The 18290-nt window shown below is 43.0% G+C and overlaps 1 protein-coding gene across 1 annotated transcript in view; it reads right to left on the bottom strand.

Annotated features, from left to right (window-relative positions):
- Positions 1-18290, bottom strand: part of PAPOLA (poly(A) polymerase alpha) — a 1404594-nt gene that overhangs the window by 210365 nt on the left and 1175939 nt on the right. The window contains exon 15 of the mRNA XM_044073612.1: positions 14141-14277. Coding sequence (XP_043929547.1) covers positions 14141-14277 — 137 coding nt within the window. The remainder of the gene's footprint in view (positions 1-14140; positions 14278-18290) is intronic.

Genomic DNA, 18290 nt, shown 5'->3' on the forward strand with positions numbered 1-18290 from the left:
TACCCACTTCTTGATCCCTGATTTTACTAAGAAAACCAAAAAAGATCCTTCATAAAAAGTTTTTTTTTTTTTAACTAATTTTAACAGTGCCCTAATTTATCAACTTAGACACCACTTCTAACTTGAGGCAGGAGCTGACACAATGGGCTTGTATGGAGGATGGTCCTCATTTTTATGCATTTTGGGTACTCCTAAACAGTTGGCCTATCTTGGGTTTCACGGAGTAGAAGAAAGAATACATACTTGCAGAGGTTATACCTTCTGACAAAGATTCAAACAAGATTCAATATGCCTGTAGGCTTTCATCACATCACTCATTAACCTTCTGGTAAAAAACAACTAGCAATAAAGACATTCTTCACATAATCACAACTGTCAACCACCACTACCCCCCTTTGTCTGCTTTCATAATTCTGTTGTTCTTAAGTGCGTACAAACTTTATCCTTCATTGTCCATAAGATTGTAATACTTGTTAGTACTTTTCCTCCTTAACAAGTCTCATTTCTTTCTTGCACATCTCCTCAAAAGCTTTACTAGAGGGGTAGAGGCGGATTGAATCAAGTGTTATAAAAATCACCTTTCCTAAAGTACAGTTTTGTACCTACCATGAATGTAGATGTTAGAGTGTATACACTGCTGCAGTCATTACACTTGGGTTATCCTGCCGTCAGGTGGTTCCCCAGTCTGCCTGAGTTCCAAAGTCTTGGTCCGGCATCAGTTGCTGTCGCCTCCTCCCTGACGTCAGTGCAACAGGGGTAAGTAAGATGCAGACAACGCCATTTTCTTCAGTTTTTCTTGCCCCAGATGTCAGGTACCCCTAAATAGGTAGGCAATTCCAATTGCTAATAAAACATACATAAGAAAAGCAAAAAACAACTTACAGCTACTAGCAAATACTCCCCATAGGTAGTAAAGGTAGAAGACATAGGTACGTACCAGCCAGTAAGAGGGGAAGGAGGGAGGGTAACCTGGACTGCAGCAGTGTATACACGCGAACATCTACATTTATGGTAGGTACAAAACTGTACTATGTTCATCGTGTTACACTGCTGCAGTCATTACACTTGGGTAGAATCCCAAAGCTGAGGAAGGGTGGCTGGTTCTATAAGGCATTAGGGGTGGCTATAAGGCCCTGCAGCACTGAAGTGGTGAAGCCAGCTCTGGATTTAGAGTATAGAGGCAGATGGTAATGCTTGGTGAAGGTATGTACAGAACTCCAAGTTGCTGCTTCCAAAATATCCTTGGTAGGTACTCCCCCTGAGGTAGGCAGTTGAAGTGGCTGTTGCCCTGGTGGAGTGAGATCTAATGCTGCTAGGAAGAGGTTTTCCATGGTATGTGTAGCAGAAACGTATACAATGTCCTATCCATTTTGAAATGGTCTGTTTTGAAATGGCTTTTCCCTGTGCTCCTGCAGCACATGCTACCAATAATTGCTCAGATTTTCTGAAAGCTTTGGTTTTGTCCAAGTAGAAGCGTAACTGCCTGTGAATGTCTAAAGAGTGCAGTAGTCTCTCCCCTTTATTCTGTGGTTTAGGATAAAAAGTTGTCAGGTGAATAGTTTGGTTTAGAGCCACACTGGATACCACCTTTGGCATAAAAGTAGGGTTAGTTCTTAAAGACACCCTGTCCTGGTGGAAAATGAGGAAAGGTTCCACTGCCATTAGTGCCTGTAATTCTGAAACTCTTCGTGCTGATGTTATTGCCAGGAGCAGAGCGGTTTTCCAAGAGATGTATTTTAATTCTGCTGTGCTGGCTGGCTCAAATGGAGGTAAAGTTAGCTTCTCCAAAACAATGCTGAGGTCCAAAGTTGGAGTAGGTGCTCTACAGGGCGGTCTTATGTTTTTAGCCCCTCTGAGGTACTGTTTTAACAGAGGATTAGAGAAAATTGGTGGATCCGTGTTGTAATGAGCAGAGATGGCAGAGGCGTGGATCTTGATGGATGAGGAGAGTCCTTTGTCCAGCATCTCATTTAAGTATTGTAGTATCTGAGGAATGTTTGGGACAAGAAGGTCAAGGCTGTGAGCTTGGTTCCAGGCACAGAATCTCTTCCATTTATCCGAATAGGCTTTCCTGGTACTAGGCCTTCTGGCCTCCAGAATGACATCCATAACAGCTTTGGAGAGAGGCATTGCTTTTGCTTGACTAAGGAATTTTCCATGCAGCTAGGTTTAAGGTCTTTAGCTGGCTGTGTAGTATTTGTTTGTTGTGCTGAGTCAGCAGATGTGGGATATGAGGCAAAATCCAGGGTGGTTCTTGTGCTAAGCTCCTTAAGATTGGGTACCAGTGCTGGCGTGGCCAAGTCTGGTGCAATCAGGATCATCTTTAGCTCTTCCTGCCTGGCTTTTATGAGTACCTTTGGCAGGAGAGGTAGTGGTGGGAAAGCGTATACTTGTAGGTTCTCCCAGCTGAATGAGAGGGCATCCACTTTCCATGCTTGTGGATGGTAACTCCTTGTGCAGAATTTTTGTAGCTGGCAATTTATTGGGGATGCAAACAGATTTGTCCTGGCTCCACCATTTCTGTGCTATCATTCTGAATATTTGTGGATTCAACTCCCATTCATGGGGATCCATGATGTTTCTGCTTAAGTCGTCTGCCAGTGTGTTTTTGTCTCCTGGCAGGAATTGTGCTTGCAGATGAACTTGAAGGTTTATAGCTGTGTTCCACAAGGTCACAGCTTGTGTGCATAGGGGGTAGGAGTGAGTGCCCACTTGCTTGTTTATGTACCACATAACTGTGGTGTTGTCTGTCTTTAGTAGTAGTTGTCCTGGATGCAGCAGGTCCTTGAAAGCTACAAGCGCATTTTGTACAGCTAGCATCTCTTTTTGATTGATGTGAAGATGCCTTTGTTCTGCAGGCCACGTGCCCTGAATACATTTGCCTGCCATGTGTGCTCCCCAGACGTAATCTGACGCATCTGTTGTCAGTGTTTGCCTGGCTGTGGGTTGTGTAAAAGGCTGTCCCTTGTTGAGGTGACAAGCTTGAGCCACCACTGAAACTCCCGCTGAAGGCAAGGGATTAGTGGTATAACCGTTTCCAAACTTTGACAGTGTTGAGACCATACATTCTTTAGGTACCATTGCAGTTTCCTCATATGCAGTCTGGCATATGGAATTAGTAGTATGCAAGATGCCATGTAACCCAAAGCCTGCAGATTTTTTCTTGCAGGGAGTTGGGTCTTCGTTGCCATCAATTGAAAGTATTGAGTCAGTTGTCCTTGTTTGCCTGGCGTGAGAAGCCATCTGGGCCATTGTGTTCAAGCTGGCACCCAGGAATATAATCTCTTGTGAGGGCACTAGTTTTGATTTCTTTTTTTTTTTGTTTACTGTGTACCCCAGGCAACTTAACTTTTTTTACAAACGCCAGATGCTTTAGAAGACTGTCCTTGCTTCTCTGCTTGAATCAGGCAGTCGTCCAGATGCAGATAAATTTGAATTCCTTTCTGTCTGCAAAATGCAATTACTGGTGCCAGGCACTTTGTGAAGACCCTGGGCGCAGTAGATAAGCCAAAGGGCAGTGCAGAGAATTGGTAGTGCACTGAATCCGCTATGAATCTGAGATATTCATAGGTTCATACTAGGCTATCTGCCCTAGGGCCTAGGCAGAGTGTGTTTGGCTTTCGCCACCCCTTGGAATGAGTATACTGTGCCCATTTTAATGTTTAGTTTACTGTACCTCTGTCTAGCAGCGACACAGAAGTGATCCCCGGGGTAAACCTACGATCTCCCATCCACTCAAGATTTCTCTTGAAGAGAGTCAGTGTGGGGCTCTGCCTAACATGGACTGGGATTTTATTCCAGAGTGAAGGGAGCCTCTGGGTTATGAATCTGTCCCTCCAGCATGTCCTATTTATTTCTGTGCTGAGGTTCAAATCTCTCGCTCGTGTAGCTCTGGTAGATTTGGATTTTCTGAAGTGGAGCATGTCCATTAATTCCGGGTTGGACATGGCCTTGTACGTCAGGCATAGATCGCCTCTGAGTAGACGGTATGCTACTGAGTAGAGCTGGAGTTTCTTTAGCCGGGCAGCATATGGCATATGTTTGAGTCCCTTGATCCTCTTGGTGAGGTACTTTTGGGGTCTTTCCAATTGCTGCAGGTGTCGGGTAAGGTACATCCCAAATGGGGCACTGTACTCAATTATGGGCCTGATGAGGGAAGAGTAAAGGGGCACAATGACCTCTCCCAATCTAGATGTGAATCCCTTCATGATAAGGTGGGCAATATAGAAGGTCTTTCTAACCACTTTGGCAATGCGAGTGTCAAACAAGAGGTTACTGTCAACTTGGGTCCCTAGGTCCCTAATTACTTCTTCCGTACTTAATGGATTACCACCTACGTGGGAATTTGTGGGCACTTTGTTTTTCCCAAAGGGTATGACTATATACTTTTTGGCGTTTAGTTTAAGGCCATGGCTCTGGCACCAGTTTTCCGTTTCTATGAGACCCTTTTGAAGGATGCTTGTGTCCGCTGGAGAATCAATTATGGCGCCCAGTTTGCAGTCATCTGCGAACTTGGTCAGCCACAATTCTCCCATGTTAGCCTGTACCTCAGACAAATAAATACCGAACAAGAGAGGTCCCCGGACCGAGCCCTGTCGGACGCCACTTGTGACTGATTTAGAGTCTGACATGGCTCCAGCAATTCTGACATTGTGGGTTCTGTCCTTGAGCCAGTTTGCAACCCCATCTTATGACATAGGGGTTTATATTTAAGCTGGAGAGCTTGTCTATGATGCCCGAGTGGGGTACTGTGTCGAAGGCTTTTGCAAGGTCAAGGTAGGTTGTGTGAACTACATTACCCTCATCAATGGCCTTGGTGACTGTTTCAAAGAAGTCGACCACGTTCAAGAGGCAGGATCTGCCCTTAAAGCTGAATTGGGTAGGATCCAATGTCTATATGTCCCCAATGTCTTTGTTTATGAGTTCCATAATGATCCTCATCATAGCTTTGCAGACCAGGCTCGTCAAGCTTATGGGGCGATAGTTTCCAGGGTCCATAGAAGTACCTCCTTTGTGGAGTGGGACCACTGTTGCTGTACGCCATTCTTTGGGTACATATCCTGTAGTAAGGCTGAGATTAAACAGCAGCCTTATGTGTGGGTTTAGCTCTTCTTGGAGTTCATGTAGCACGCAACTCGGGACACCGTCTGGTCCCATTGATGCTGTGTTTTTAGCTTTGGAGAGGGCAGCTCTCACCTGGGCATCTGAGATGTCAGGGAGGCAACACTCTGCTGGGATAGATATTTGTCCTGGGGGGGGGGGGGGATTTGCACTGAACCTGTCTGCTAGTACGTTGGCAATGTCTGTGGGTTCAGTGTATTTTTTGTCATTTTGGACAAACTCTGAGCATGTCTGGGAGTTTCCACCCAGGTTTCTAACATAACTAAAGAAAGCCTTGTGATTATCTTTAGTGTCTTGTGCAATTTTTCTCTCAAAGTTGGCCTTGGATGATTTTATGAGTGTTCGTAGTTTTTTGCTAGTACTGATCAGAGATGCCTTCCCTTTTAGGGATTTTGCTCTATCATGTAGTAGCTTCCTCCTCCTGTTGTATAGCTTATTAATGGCTGGGGTCCACCAGACAGGACGCCTGCCTTTGGGGGAATGGGTCTTGGTTTTATTTGGGATTGCATGATCCATGCATTCCTGTAGGTGCCCACAGAATGCGTTTATAAAGGATTCAGCAGAGTGGGCTGTGGTTTCCACTGACCCGGGGGGCCTTCAAGGATTCCACTTCGGTCTTAAGAAGTGTGAAGTCAGCTTTTGAGAAGTTCTTCACTGTGGTCTTCTGTGCTGGGGGTGGGGGCGGGATGTGGATTTCCAGGGAGATTAATTTATGGTCCGATTTTACCAATATGGGGTATACTTCTGGTATGGAACATTGTTGTCCCCATGTTTGTGATGATCAGGTCCAATATGTTTTCTCCTCTTGTGGGAGAGGTGACTAATTGTTCCATAGCATTGGAGTTTATGAATTCTAGGAACCTTTGGGCTAGGGTGTCGGGGCTTGAGTAATGCTCCCAGTCTATGTTTGGGTAGTTGAAGTCCCCCAATATGATGGTGTTTGGAGAGACCTTCATATTCTCCAGTGTCTTTAGGAAGGCCGAGTGGGGTTCCTGAGTTTGAGGGGGTGGTCTGTAGCATGCTACAAACTGGAGGGCAGTTTTGCCCACTGTTAGTTGCACATGGATGGTCTCCGATGCTTCGTGCATTGCCACTAACCCGGAGGTGTGGGTATCCTTGATGAATATGGATACTCCCCCTCCTTTTGTGGTTCGGTCCAAGTTCTGGGGGCGAAAAGCATGATAGGAGGTATAACCTGGTAGTGCTGGGGTGCTCTCGGGAGCTTTGAACCAGGTTTCTGTCACTGCACAGACATCGATGTTCTCCATACTGAGGAGGGCTTCGAGAGCGTGCATCTTGAGGTTTAGACTTCTGGCGTTTAGCAGCATTACCCTTAGTTTCTTTCTACTTGTGTTTTTTAGGGAGGTGGGTTTGTCTTTTGAGCCTTGCCTAAAAAAGGCACTATGGGGGTGGCAAGAACCTTTGCCAATATCCAAAAGCCCAAGGGTGACAGGTGCAAGCCGTCCCCTGCGAAGCAGCGTGGCTTGTCGAGCATGTCATCCCAAGCAGACAGACACTGGATCCCCTTAGAATGACACCAATACTTAAGCCAGTTGTTAAAATTGATTATTTTGTCTTTGTACTGTGGCATCATTCTTGGTGAGGGTAAGATGCTGCTTAAGGTCAGGGTCATACCGGCCAGGGCTACATAATCAGAGAGCTCCTCTATGTCTCTTTTCATGTAGTCCAGGGAGGTACGTCTCAAGTCATTCACACCAGCATGGACAATGACAGAGTCATATATGTACCTGCTTTGGAGTGACCTGAGTGCTTGTGTTATGTGGCGGATTCTAGCGCCAGACAGGCAGCTTACTGTGACCTTTTCCTTGTTCAGCCTGGTGAGCGGGACGTCAGTGTGTCTGACTATAGAGTCACCTATTACAAGTGTATCAGGTATGTTGTTTAGCCTTAAGGGCTGTGACTGACTGGCACACTGACTTTGTGAACTATGTGTTGCATGCGTTTTGTTTTGAGGTAGTGGTTGCTTGGATGACTGCTTTGGAGGTCTCTGTTGCTTAGGCAGATTTTTATTAAGAGCTTCCGAGTATGTTTTTGTGTGTTTGTGTGTCTGGTTTGCAGTTGTGGTAGGTCTATGTGAGACTGGATTTGTGGTGTGTGTGGTTACCTTCTCCTCCTGACTGGTTATGCCAGTAGAGTAGAGAGAGCTCAGCCTGCAGTTTGGCTATATGGTTGCATCTCTCACATATATTTGTATTTGTTGGGAGGAGGAGAGGGTTGTCTGTGTACATGAGGCAGCTTTAACATTGCTTCAAGATTCCCAGATTCACCAGCTGAACTGGAGAGGAAGCCAGCAACTGTCCCTTCGACATGCCAGAATAGTATAAGGCACTGCTATGTAACTGAATCAGAGAGGACCTATAAGGGGGATAGGGTACTCAAGGGGATTTTAGGAGGATGTAATGCTTTTTTTAGTTAAAAAGTGCTAAACTTATACAAAATGCTTATAGGAGCAAGTGTGGGGTTTTTAGATTGAGAATAGAATGTTTAGATTGAGAGTTAGAGCAGTTCTAAGGGAAAAAATGAAGAGCAGACTTTGTGGAGCCGGGAATAGTTTAAACCTGATTAAGCGGCGCTGCCCGATGCTGCGCTATGCGCAAATTTGCGCTAAACCGGGCTTTATAGCAGGGGGTTAGAAAGAGCTAGGAAATGGCCCAAAACGGCCAATAAACTACACGTTACTGGGCTGGAACCATTCCTTTAGGGACAGATAAGGCTGCTCAGAGCTCCCCACTCCCACTGGTGAACAAAGAAGCTTCCTCCTATCCAAACAAGGATATGGGCAACATCATCTGCAGTTCTGTCTGACAGGGGCATGCAGGTATGCCTCTTTGAGGTCCAAAGTCACGAGCCAAGCTTTCTTGCCCAGTATGGGAAAAAGCTGCTGTAATGTCAACATTTTGAATTTTGGAACATCCAGGTAAGTGTTTAAAGATGAAAGATCCAGAATGGGCCTCCAGGCTTTGTCCTTTCTGGGTACCAGAAAGAGTCTAGAGTAAAATCCTTGTCCTTGCTCCTGTGATGGTACCCTTTGAATAGCTCTCATATCCATGAGTGCTGTAATTTGTTTTTGAGCCCCTGCCCATTGATTTGGTGGCAGGCTTGGCATTCCTTTTAACCTTGGCAGTGTGTGAAAGTGGAACCTGTAACCTTGACATACAATGTTGAGAACCCATTTGTCTTTGATCATTTACCAATTGTGGTAGAAGAGTGCCAGTTTTCCTCCCAAGGGGGCTGCCAAGAAGGATTTGTTTGGCAGCTGTAGTGGGAAGTCATTGGAGCTGTTTTTTATAAGGTTGGGGCCTGTCTTCCCCTTCTTTCTGGCCTGATGCAACCCATTGTCGAGGCCTGTACCTTGTGTTTGACCTCTACCTCTTGGACGTCTGTATCTTCCCCTTTGAGGTCTGTCTGTAATTGGAAAGGACCGATTCTTAGTTGGCCAGTTTCTGCTAAATCTAGGAGGCTGAACCTGTAAGAAATCCTTCACCGTTTGCATAGATTTTGCCTTATCCTCCATTTTCTTTAATACGTCTTCTGCCTTAACTCCAAATAACACATCCTGCTGCAAAGGTGCATCCAATAATTTTGCTTTAACATGATCTGGTAACGTATGTTCTTTTAACCAAGCATGTCTTCTAATGACAGAGCCTGCAACTGCTGCTCTGCAGGAGGCCTCTAGAGAATCAAAACCACATCGGAGAGTATGCTTTCCCACTTGTTCAGCTGCATGCAATAAATCCTGCATTTCTTTAAAATTAGGAGGATCTGATTCTGGAAGCATTTTTTGTTTTAACTGAGACAGTAAAAATTGCTGATATTTTAGCATGTGAAACTGGCAATTTAAGGCTCTCATTGCTAAAGTTGCAGATGTATATACTTTCTTTCCCTATCTGTCTAAGGCTCTGGAATCTCTGTCAGAGGAAACTGGATTCTTGGCTGATGAGGCCTTAACTCCTTTGGGTCCCTAAGAAATAGTTTCAGGGTCAGCTACAGGGCTTTTATACAGAAATTTATGAGAGTCTGGGACTCTGTTGTATCTTGGGAACACATACACAAACTCACAAAGTTCTCCAATTCAGGATGGTGCTGGTAAGTTGACGCACACTGGTGAAAAATGGTAAATCCCGCTATGCAGCTCTGGAATAAATCAACCCTTTCTTATTCAAAGGTTATCCAAACAGTTGCCATGTTCAAGCATCCAAATGTAAATAGTGGACAAAAGGTATAACTAAAACCAAACTGGACCAAACAGGGCCAGAAGTTTATTAAAACATTAAGCAACACGGTACAAAAATACTGCTTTTCGTCCTTTCACCATACAAAGACTTCTTCAGACAAATGGTTCTACACAAGAAACCAGCCTGTGTTATAAAGGCAACTTCAAATTCAAATTGTGCCCCTCCCCTGGTATAATCCGAATGACCTCATTTCCTGATCACAAAGCATTTGTCATTTCCTCTTCCTAGTTATACACCCATTCAGTAGTATACACAATTCACTTGCAAGAACAAAAATAAGGTTAAAACATTAAAATATTAAAATGAGTGAAAGTGCAATGGGTAAAAATACACAAAAGTAAATCCCCATTTCAAGTATAAACTCACTAAACAAGTATGGGTAATATGGACTATGAGAATAACAAGTCCAAACATACACATTAAAACATTTGAACATTATGTCATTATGTAATAAGGAGGGGGGGGAGGGGGGGGAAGAACGGGAGGGAAAACATATTTGCAACATAATGATGAGTAACTCTGCTTTCTGTTGACTTCTAGCAGAATTTGGTACTCATACATCACAGTACCAAATTCTGCTAGAAGTCAACAGAAAGCAGAGTTACTCATCATTATGTCATCATTATGTTGCAAATATGTTTTCCCTCCCCTCCCTTTCTTCCCCCCCTCCTTATTACATAATGACATAATGTTCAAATGTTTTAATGTGTATGTTTGGACTTGTTATTCTCATAGTCCATATTACCCATACTTGTTTAGTGAGTTTATACTTGAAATGATTTACTTTGTGTATTTTACCCATTGCACTTTCACCATTTTAATATTTTAATGTTTTAACCTTATTTTTGTTCTTGCAAGTGAATTGTGTATACTACTGAATGGGTGTATAACTAGGAAGAGGAAATGACAAATGCTTTGTGATCAGGAAATGAGGTCATTCGGATTGTACCAGGAGGCACAATTTGAATTTGAAATTGCCTTTATAACACAGGCTAGTTTCTTGTGTAGAACCATTTGTCTGAAGAAGTCTTTGTATGGTGAAAGGACGAAAAGCAGTATTTTTGTACCGTGTTGCTTAATGTTTTAATAAACTTCTGGCCCTGTTTGGTCCAGTTTGGTTTCAGTTCTACCTTTTGTCCACTATTTACATTTGGATGCTTGAACATGGCAACTGTTTGGATAACCTTTGAATAAGAAAGGATTGATTTATTCCAGAGCTGCATAGCGGGATTTACCATTTTTCACCAGTGTGCGTCAACTTACCAGCACCATCCTGAATTGGAGAACTTTGTGACTCTGTTGTATCTGTCAGGTTTAACAGGGGCAGGAGGTAAGGAATCAGGATTTAAGCTGGATTCAGTATACACATAATCCACAATATCTAACAGTGGCGGAATAGCAAGGAGTCTGTTGAGGTAATAAAAGGAAGTATCTGAACCTTTTCTTGGATTCTGAACAATCCTGACCTTCCCAGTGGAAATGCTCCCTCATGGTATGCAGTGTTTCCCCAAAGGAGTAGTCCTCAGGCGGTGTGGCTGATGGAATTGATTCCTCAGCATCAGAATCCTCATAAGGGGGTAAAGAGTATCCTAGGTCTGAGGATGAATCAGAAGAGATGGACACCTGGTCGGATGAGTCATAGTCTGCATCCTGTCTAGGCCTTTTATCAGGAGGGGGGATGGGGCCCCCTGATCAGAGTGATTAGGTCTTCAGCCATTTTGAGCATTTGTTTCTTGGGTAAGGAGGACTGTCCTGGAAAATGCTGTATTTGTTTCTTTGACTTTAAAGAAGGCTTAGACTTAGCTGAGGGTTTAATGCTTAACTGAGTAGGTCTGACGACACCCTCTGTAGCTGTAGGTTTGCTCAGCTACTCTGGATCCCTCTGAAATGTTATTCTCGGTAGGCTGAAGAACTTGTGCGTCCGAAGGCCCAGCCATCTCCACGTGGGAGTCAGAGGCGGCTTGAGGTTCTAGAGAAGCGGTTGTCAGGGGCTGCGAAGGTGCCTCGCTGAAAACCGGCGAATGGCCTAGAAGAGGCTTCGTCGTCAGTTTTGGGCCTCGGATGCCTATCCTTGTCTCTGCACTTTTTGTGTATTCCGGTTGTCGGAAGTTCCAAAGGCATGGTATAATTGAATTTTCTACCAAAATAATGTCGGGCAAAATCAAACAGAAGTTTAATAGTGCGCTTGTTAAACCTAGCACAAAACAGACAACCAGTGACTTCGTGGGTCAGGGCCTAGGCATGGGATACAATAGGAATGGAAATCCTTATGAGGTATTTGCTTCCCACAAGAAATACAGTTATTAACTTTTACTGACATCGGTCTGAGGCAAGAAAAAGTTTCCCCAATGGGGTACTTAGCTTTGTAGAAGACTTCCGTTCTGGATTCAAATCTCAAGAGACAGCCAACTGGCACTTGCGAACTGCTTTTGCTTCGGGCACCGCATGGCAAGAAAGACTTAAGAAAATGGCGTTGGCTGCATCTTGTATACCCCTGTCGCACTGACGTCAGGGAGGAGGTGACAGCAACAGACGCTGGACCAAGACTTTGGAACTCAGGCCGACTGGGAACCGCCTGACGGCAGGATAACCCAAGTGTAATGACTGCAGCAGTGTAACACGATGATCATCAGTGGATTTGTCCTTGAAAAAACTTACCCCTTTAGATCTATTAAAGTTTGCACCCAATTAGATCTAGTGGTGGGAAGAAAGAAAAATCCTTTTTTCAAAACTTCTGTTTCACCTTTGGACTGTACTTTGTGTGATAAATTAAAAATCTGAAAGTCTACAGGCATTACCTTAAGACTGTCCTTTGTGCACAATTCTTCATTCTTTGGAATAGGGGGTAAGGATTTCTGTTTGCTGACTTGCTCGCTACCCTTGCCTAAGTATTGGTAGCTGCATGGTTGCTGCTCCCTGCAACAAACTACTTGTTTCACTGTAGTTGCAGGATGACCCTGAGGGTACTGACTCTGGTCTACAGTTTCTTTATTTCTAACCTCTTCAAATGTCTTGGAGATAATAAATCCTTTTGTTTGATTAATTTGGATGATTTCTGACTAGCGGTCTTGGATGTGTGTGCGCTTAGTCTGTAAACTGCTCTCTATGCTTGAGAGCGTTCACATGGATTGAATTACTCCCCGAAGCGTTAGTTAAAGTGGCCTGCTTATCTTCTTCACATTCCCTAAGGTCTCTGGCTATTTTCTTTTCTTTGCATCTTTTGAGCACACTATCAAGTTTAACTAACATCCATTTTGTTCTCTCATCTATCTCAATTGATGATGCTGCTAAACATTGCTTATCCATAAGCCCATCAATCCATTTGTGTAACAGCCTCCTCTTGCTGATGGTACTCCCTTAAAAGCTCGAGGAAAGCTAAACCCACGGTTTCACAAATATCCTATTTTTTAAGGAAAGTCTCATTATACCAACCACTTTTTTTTTTTTTTAAATACCTTTAATCCCTTCAGTGCTCTCTTAACCTTAAAGCAATAATCAAAAACGCAACATCCCACTGTATTCTCTTGTGCTTTAAAAGAGAAGCTTCTAAACCTTTAAAAAGCCACACTCTATGCTGGAAGGAAATTCATAGTTGTCCACAGCATTGAAAACTGGAACAGACATGTTCCTGATAATATTTTTCAAAAAACATTTGGTGAAATACTCTCTCCCGTTGCTGCTTCCACACAAGCAGCATGCTCATTGGTAACATGTGATGCCATAGGATGATGATGAATAGTTAACTTCAAAAAGCAGTCTTCTATACTGGTGTCCTCATGAGGCATACTGGTCATTTAAACAATAAAACAAATTGTAAAAGTAACAACCTGAAAGCCTCAATCACAGTGGTAGTAAAACAGAACATAAAAAAACTGGAAAAAAAAACAGTGAATGAAAACAAAAAACTGGACACAGTAAAAACCAAACAATTTTAATATGATTAAGCACTTCTGAGTTGTGTTGAAAGTGCTTAATATTACAATTGTGTTTGGTTTTTTACTGTGTTTTTGTTTTCATTGTTTTTTTTTTATTTTTACATTCTGTAAAACGAGGCTTTCTTGTTGTTGCTTTTACAACTTTTCTGTCTTAGCCTCTTCTAATGATCAAGCAAGGCTTTTTGTTTTGAATCCCTTTACTGTGCTTATTCGGTAAAGTGCTTAGTTTAAGTACACTAAATATACTACACTGATGCTATATATGGCTGTCTCTCACATGCTTGATGTGACCTGTACCGGAACTGGTAACACTGACATAACAGACAACTGAAACGGTATTCCTAACTCTCAGACTTTCCCTACTTCATGACCCATGTTAGCACTTGTTCCTGGGTCCAGAGAGGTAACGACATTCAGGATTTGGTGTGTTACTTTGTTTTGTGTTTCCAGCATTGTGAATGCTGATATGTCGGCGTTGCCAGTTTCAGAACAGGTCACATCGAACATCTAATAAACACACACATTACATATATACATATATTTTGAGTGTAACTTTTGCCCTAAGTTCCGAATGCAAAACATCATTTACCCAGTTAACAAGTACTAAACAGACACCTGGGATTTCATGAAGCCACTCTAGTCCACATGTCAACAATACATACTTTATCAGAAATCCTTTCTAGCAAACTGCCAAGTGAAACTACTGTCAAATTTGCTGAAAAAGCCTGCATTCTGTAATGACCTTCCTTGCATATCCAGCTTTATAGCTGCTGGTTTCAAACAAGATTCTGCTTTCTACTACAGATAAAGAAACTAGATCTCTCTTACCCCTGGGGGCTTCCTGAACTGATTAAAGGACTGGCTTTGGCGGCTGTGGTAGGAGAGGGCACAGACATACTGTTATCACTGTCTAGAGACAGGTCTATGCCATTTTCAGTTGGTGACCTGAGCCCTTCAGATGAATGCTGCAACAAAAAAAATGAATATTCACTTGTTAACTCCTTTCACTGCAAAAATATTTCAATATTTTAGCACTTAAAATGTAACTAGCTGGGCAAAACTATTTTTTTTTTACCATGAAGTAAAATCAAAAGGAAAGGAACAAATTATAGTTATAATGTCTGATCAGCACAAACTGACATATTAAAACTATAATCACTACCACAATTAAACTGCCAAGGGTGAACAGAACTACCATGCTGCACTAATGACTTTCACACCTAAAACTGCACTTCTAAGAGTTATAACATGTTTCACATGCACACCACAGCTAACAGAATTATAATGATCAGATAACCTATAAGCAACCTCTCTCAACATCTTGAACTGTTCAATATCAAAGTCTGAGATTAAACATCGTGCACTGGAAGGAGGGCACAAACTTTACTTAAAGTTAGACTACACTAAATGTGCGAACAGTTTTTTATTCTTAGAAATGCAATCAATGATTATAAATATTTTTCATCTAAAAGGTATGGATGTGGTTCACATACACATACTGTGGCAGAAACTTTCTGGGATCTGTTGGGAGATGTACAAAATGCATGCAACTATTACATCCACAACTATGCATAATATGCAGAGGTGGGTATGCTCGCATTTAACAGAGTTACAGAAGTAAAAACAGAACTCCACTGAAGCAGCAGTGCAACATTTCAACATTTTCCAGAATGAATTTCAAACTAACCCAGCCAGCACTCAAATGAGTCACATCATCCAAGAATGTGTGGACAAAAATTAAAATTATGTATGGGATACAGCAAGTCCTGTAACGTACTAACCATAACAGCATGTCTTGAGATACATTTATACATCAGCTTACAAACCAGCAGAATGAGGCTAGCAGAGCAGTCAATCATGTGATCTGCTGAATGCATACTTCACCGCATACCACTATTCCCAAATGAATGTTTCCAAGTGTTCACAGGTTATATATGGTGCTTGGGGAGCAAGTCTTTTTTTCTGAAGTATGATGTTTGACCTTGTCAAAGTTCTAGGAGAAACAGATGTGTAGGAAGCAAAGCCATTTTTCAAAAAAATTGGGACCATAGCTCTCAACTTTTCATCTCCAGAATGTGGAACACTGCCTCTCAATGTGGAACAGATGGGCAAAATGTGGAACACACACTAACAGATTAATAATTTCAACAAGGAATGTCACGGAATGGTTTAACTGTGCTATTTTATATTTATAAAAAGTTATTTTGATGAATTAATATACTTACCATCGATCATCATCACCTTCTTTCGGCTGTTCCCATTAGGGGTCACCACAGCAGATCACCTGTTTCCATTTCTTCCTTTCCACTGCATCTTGCTCCGTCACACCAACCACCTGCATGTCCTCTTTCACCACATCCATAAACCTTATCTTAGGCCTTCCTCTTTTCCTGTTACCTGGTAGCTTCTTCCTTAGCACCTATTTCCTAATATACTCAGCATCCCTCCTCAGCACATGTCCAAACCAACGTAATCGTGCCTCTCTGGTTCTGTCTCCAAACCTTCCAACCTGGGCTGACCCTCTAATATACTTATTCCTAATCCTGTCCACCCTCGTCACACCCAGTGCAAATCTTAACATCTTTAATTCTGCCACATCCAGCTCAAACTCCTGCCTTTTTGTCAATGCCACTGTCTCCAACCCATACAACATAGCTGGTCTCACTACCCTCTTGTACACCTTCCCTTTCACACTTACAGGTACTCGTCTGTCACAAATCACTCCTGACACTCTTCTCCACCCACTCCATCCTGTCTGTACTCTCTTCTTCACCGCTCTTCCACTCACTGTTACTCTGAACTACTGACCCCAAGTATTTAAACTCATCCACCTTCGCCACCTCTTCTCCTTGCATCCTCACCATTCCTCTATCCTCCCTCTCATTCACACACATATTCTGTCTTATTCCTGCTGACCTTCATTCCTCTTCTCTCTAGAGCATATCTCCATCTCTCCAGGGTCTCCTACACCTGTTCCCTACTCTCACTACAGATCACAATGTTATCTGCAAACATCATAGTCCACGGGGACTCCTGTCTGATCTCATCTGTCAACCTGTCCATCACCATTGCAAATAAGAAAGGGCTCAGAGCTGATCCTTGATGTAACCCCACCTCCACCTTAAATGCATCCGTCACTCCCACCGCAGACCTCACCGCTGTCACACTACACTCGTACATATCCTGTACCACTCTTACATACTTCTGACACTCCTGACTTCCTCATACAATCCCACAACTCCTCTCTAGTTACCCTGTCATATGCTTTCTCTAAGGTCTACAAAAACACAACGCAACTCCTTCTGACATTCTCTGTACTTTTCCATCAACACTCTCAGAACAAACATTGCATCTGTAGTGCTCTTTCCCGGCATGAAACCATACTGCTGATCACAAATCATCATGTCCCTTCTTAACCTTGCTTCCACTACTCTTTCCCACAACTTCATGCTGTGACTCATCAATTTAATCCCTCTGTAGTTACTACAACTCTGCACATTACCCTTATTCTTAAAAATCGGTACCAAAACACTTTCTCCATTCCTCAGGCATCCTCTCACTTTCCAAGATTTCATTAAACAATCTGGTTAAAAACTCCACTGCCATTTCACCTAAACACCTCCATGCTTCCACAGGTATGTCATCTGGGCAAACAGCCTTTCCATTCTTCATTCTCTTCACAGCTATCCTTACTTCCTCCTTGATAATCCATTGTACTTCATGATTCACTATCCCTACATCATCCAACCTTCTCTCCCTCTCATTCTCGTCATTCATCAACCCCTCAAAGTACTCTTTCCATCTCCTCAACACACTTTCCTCGCTTGTGAGTATGTTTCCCTCATTATCCTTCATCACCTTTACCTGCTGCACATATTTCCTAGCTCGGTCCCTCTGTCTAGCCAATTGGTACAGGTCCTTTTCTCCCTCCTTAGTGTCCAACCTTTCATATAACTCTTCATATGCCTTATCCTTAGCCACCTCTCTCTTTGCCATGCACCTCATCTCCTTATACTCCTCTCTTTCTTCATCTCTGACAATCCCACTTCTATGCCAACCTCTTTCTCTGTATACTCTCCTGTACTTCCTCATTCCACCACCACGTCTCCTTGTCGTCCTTCCTCTGTCCAGATGTGATACCAAGCACCTTTCTAGCAGTCTCCCTTACTAGCTCTGCTGTAGTTACCTAGCTATTTGGTAACTCTTCACTACCACCCAGTGCCTGTCTTAAATCATCCCTGAACTCCACCTCACAATTACCCTTTTTCAATTTCCACCATTTGATCATTGGTGCTGCCCTCACACTCCTCCTAATCACAGTCATCCTACAAACCACCATCCTATGCTGCCTAACTACACTTTCTCCGGTCACCACTTTAGTCTCCAATCTCCTTCAAACTGGCCCACCTACACAAGATATAATCCACCTGTGTGCATCTTCCTCCACTATTGTATGTCACCCTATGCTCCTCCCTCTTGTTAAAATACATATTCACCACAGCCATGTCCATCCTTTTCGCAAAATCCACTACCATCTGACCTTCTACATTCCTTTGTTTAACACCATACCTACCCATCACTTCCTCATCCCCTCTGTTCCCTTCACCAACATGCCCATTGAAACCTGCTCCAATCACCACTCTCTCACCCTTGGGTACAGTCATCACCACTTCATCCAATTCACTCCAAAATTTCTCTCTCTCATCCACTGCACACCCAACTTGTGGAGCACATGCACCATCAACATTCATCATTACTTGCCATCAATATTAGTTAAAAAAAAATTCCTATCACTAAATGTGTGACAGACCTTATCAATTTGGAATAATGTGGAACACGGAGGTCTTAAGAGTCAAAATGAGGAACTTAAGAGGTATGATTAGCACTGGAACAGCTTTCTCAGTGATGTAATGTTGGGGAAGGTCAGATGTGTATGGTGAAAAACAACTTGACTTCCATCTTGTATGCCTGCAATCAT

This window comes from Protopterus annectens, chromosome 6.part0, assembly GCF_019279795.1.
Source record: "Protopterus annectens isolate FY-2018-M chromosome 6.part0, PAN1.0, whole genome shotgun sequence".
NCBI lineage: Eukaryota > Metazoa > Chordata > Ceratodontiformes > Protopteridae > Protopterus > Protopterus annectens.